At 19.1% G+C, this 3,645-nt stretch overlaps 1 protein-coding gene across 1 annotated transcript in view; it reads right to left on the bottom strand.

The window, feature by feature from the left end:
* Window positions 1–3,645, bottom strand: part of LOC102678475 (luciferin 4-monooxygenase-like) — a 20,254-nt gene that overhangs the window by 1,708 nt on the left and 14,901 nt on the right. The window contains exons 5-7 of the mRNA XM_006624650.2: window positions 1,244–1,421; window positions 895–1,116; window positions 506–735 (exon numbers count right to left, since the gene is read on the bottom strand). Of these exons, the coding sequence (XP_006624713.1) occupies window positions 506–735; window positions 895–1,116; window positions 1,244–1,421 (630 nt within the window). The remainder of the gene's footprint in view (window positions 1–505; window positions 736–894; window positions 1,117–1,243; window positions 1,422–3,645) is intronic.

The raw sequence follows: 3,645 nt of genomic DNA, 5'->3' as shown, positions 1-3,645 counted from the left end.
TGTTATTTTTCTTATTCTAATTGCTAAAATTATAAATTGCTAAAAATAAATTGCTAAAAAATTATAATATATAAATATATAATTTTAAAATCGCTTTGTTTGTTGATTACAAATTAATATACTATTTAATATACTATATATTGAAATATTTTTAAATTCTTATTAATATATTCAAAATATAATTCTAGAGATAAAAGATCCATAAAAGAGATTTTTACTATAAAAATTTGTTATTTAAGTTATTTAAAATTAAAAGTTAAAAATTAAAGAGATTTGATTTTCAAAAATTCAAAGTATAATAAAACGTTTTTTCATAATTGAAATTATTTTTATATATAAAAAATAAAATTATTTATTTTTAATTTTTTTTACTTTTCTCTTTACTTAAAAATGTAAATAATGATATTATTAATAACTAATAATTAATTCGTTAACTATTCGTTAATTAATTAATTAATAACAAAAAACTAATTATTTAAATAGTATTAATATCATATTTATATACTTCTTTATTAGGTATTTTACTGATAAAAGCAATAGGAAGTTCATCATAAATAGGATGAGGTATGCCAACTACTCCCACTTCTAAAACTGCAGGATGTGATTGTAAAAGAGTTTCTATTTTATTCGGTGATATTTGATATCCTTTGTATTTAATAATTTCCTTTAGTCTATCTACAATAAAAACTTCTCCATTTTCATTATAATAAGCTAAATCACCAGAATGTAACCATCCTACAAATAAAATATTATTATTAATCAACTAATTAATTTCCTTTATTTTGTATTATTTTTGTTTAAAACTTATTAATTTTCAAATAAAATTAGAACTGAATTGTTTAATATCCGTAATTGTTTAATATTTAAAAATGATAAATAAAATTATTAGAATACCATTTTTATCAAATATATTTTTAGTAGCTTCAGGATTTTTGTAGTATCCTGTCATCATTGTCCACGTTTTTGCACATAGCTCGCCAGTTTGATTTGGATCAAGCGTCTTTCCTGTGTCGGTATCTATAATTTTTATTTGACAATTTGGAATTACAATTCCACAAGAACCACTTGTAGCACCTGATGATTGTATAGTAATTATACCACCTAACTCTGTCATACCTGAAATATTATATTATAATAATTTGTATATTAAAATATTAACATTTTAATTATTATTTTCTGTATATATAAATTATTCATAATTTAATTATGTTTTTATAGTTTTTTTAATAGTTTTTCACTTCACCGTATGCCTGTATAATCATAGTATTTGGTAAATATTTTTTTATTATATCTTGAGTTTCTCCATTTAATGCAGATCCACCAATAATGGCAAATTTTAAATTGGAAATATCATAATCGTGTAAATAATCATATCGTACAAATCGATTTGCCATGCTGGTACTTAACATTATCCAATCAATCTGAAAAATAATCGATAAAATAAAAAAATAATTACAGAAGAATTAGAATGAAGATACATAATGAAGATACATAAATAATACATATTCGCTGAAAAATAATACACTTACTTATATTTTGAAAACAAAAGGAAATCAAAATAGAAATAAAAATACAATTAACTTTAAAACTGTACGTTAATTTTTATTTAAGAAAATTTCTTCCTAGTATAGGTTTAAATATATATGATTTTCTGTGATTGATTTTGTAGATTTTTTAGAGTTGATTGATTTGTCTGATTTTATATTTGAGTCCAAAGGACCATGATGATAAAGAAAAATAATTCAGATTTATTTAATTATTATATATATTATATATATTATTTATATTCTGTATAAAAAATATTTTAGTGTACTAATGCGAATATAATATATAATGTACGAATATAGTGTATAATAAATAATTTCTAAAATGTTGGGAATGATTTAAATGTATCCAATTATTACTAAAAATGATATTCTAGAAAATGTCAAAGATGTTTTAAATAAGTGTAAATGTTTTTAAAGCGAATATTTAAGAAGTTCTAAATAAATCTAAGAATGTTATAACTATAATATAAATGTCGATGCAGAAATCTACGTTTCTAAAATAATTCTAAATATAATATAATAATTTAAAATGTGAATGTTTAAAAATTATAAAAATAAATTGTATAAATGAAAAATAAATATGATTTAAAAGTTCTAACAAACATCGATGCAATTCAGACTATTTCTCCCATGCAATGTATTATTAATTTAGTCTTTCTTCTTATTTAAAATTGTAAAAAAATAAAAAATGAAATATAAGAGAATAGATTCATTTCTTGGAAGATGAATAATCCCTATAAATGATGTAAATTCCTTTTTTCTTCCTGTTCCTATTTCTCCTCTTCCTCCCCCACTTCTTCCCATTGCATAATCTAAAATTAGTTATGAATAAACAACCGCAAATAATGGATTTTCTATTAAGTTAAATCCAAATACTGGGATTATATTATATATATATTTATATATATTATATGAAATAATTAGAATCCACGATGTTTTAAATAATTTTATGGTGATATATTACCCATCTATAAATCAAAGAACTTTTTAATTTTTTCTAGATGCTTAAGATAAAATTTCTATATCAAATTAAACTTAAGAATTATAATCTGATAATTACATTATAAAGCTATTGTTTGGTTTAACCATTAAGATCTAATAGCATGACAAATGTAAAATAAATTGGTATGAAACTAATTCAATTTTAATTTTTTAAAAGCGAATCGAATCTTCGATGAATTATTATAATATATCAATATAATATATTAACATAATCAATAACTTGTATATTTATCATTTATTGTATTATTCATAAATAAAAAAGTAAAGTAAACGAAATGATATTTTATAATTTTATATATTCGTAATAAAAAACTTTTGATGATATATGAGAGTGATCTTTGTACATTCTTTATTCTTTTCGATTTATTATAATTAAATATGTATTACTTTTCAATCAATTATTAATTTTATACGTATATATTTCGCGACAAAATTATAACAACTTATGATTTTTAGTGTTTTTTGAGACTGATGCAATGTATCCAAATTATATACTCATATAAAGTATTCTCTTCTTAATAATATATAAGAAAGCTAATTATATTATATTAATTTATATTTTTTTTTATAAATTTGACTTGTTTATGTGAAAAATGAGTCTATCAAAACAATAAAAAATTCAATAAAAATTTAAAAATAATAAAAAAAATAAAAATTTCAATAAAAAAATCAATAAAATAGAATAATTTTTTATATATTTTTCATGTGCTGAATTTAAATGATTTTGAAAATTGCTTATCACCTTAGATTTAGATAATAAATGAATAAAAAATTTTTTAGAATTTTTTAGAATTTCATTGAAATCAACATTATTAAATTATAGACAATTAAAAATAATAAAAATCGTAGCCTAAAATCTAAAGGTTTTTATATTTTTATATATTTAATGTATCTGTTGCTTTTTTCTAAAATTAGCCAAGTTTAATGAAATTTATAGCATGTATATAATTGATATAAGTTTATAAAATATAATTTTTTCATTAAAAATTCAAATAAAAAAAATTGAAAAAATATCCTTTACATTTTTATTTTTCCTCACGATTTCAATAAATTGCAATTTTAAAAAATTTTTTTTATATCATTTAATAATCTGTTT

Source organism: Apis dorsata, unplaced genomic scaffold, assembly GCF_000469605.1.
Source record: "Apis dorsata unplaced genomic scaffold, Apis dorsata 1.3 scaffold_1088, whole genome shotgun sequence".
Lineage (NCBI taxonomy): Eukaryota > Metazoa > Arthropoda > Insecta > Hymenoptera > Apidae > Apis > Apis dorsata.
Note: the sequence above shows the minus strand (reverse complement) of the source record. Positions and strands in the feature narration are given on the sequence as shown.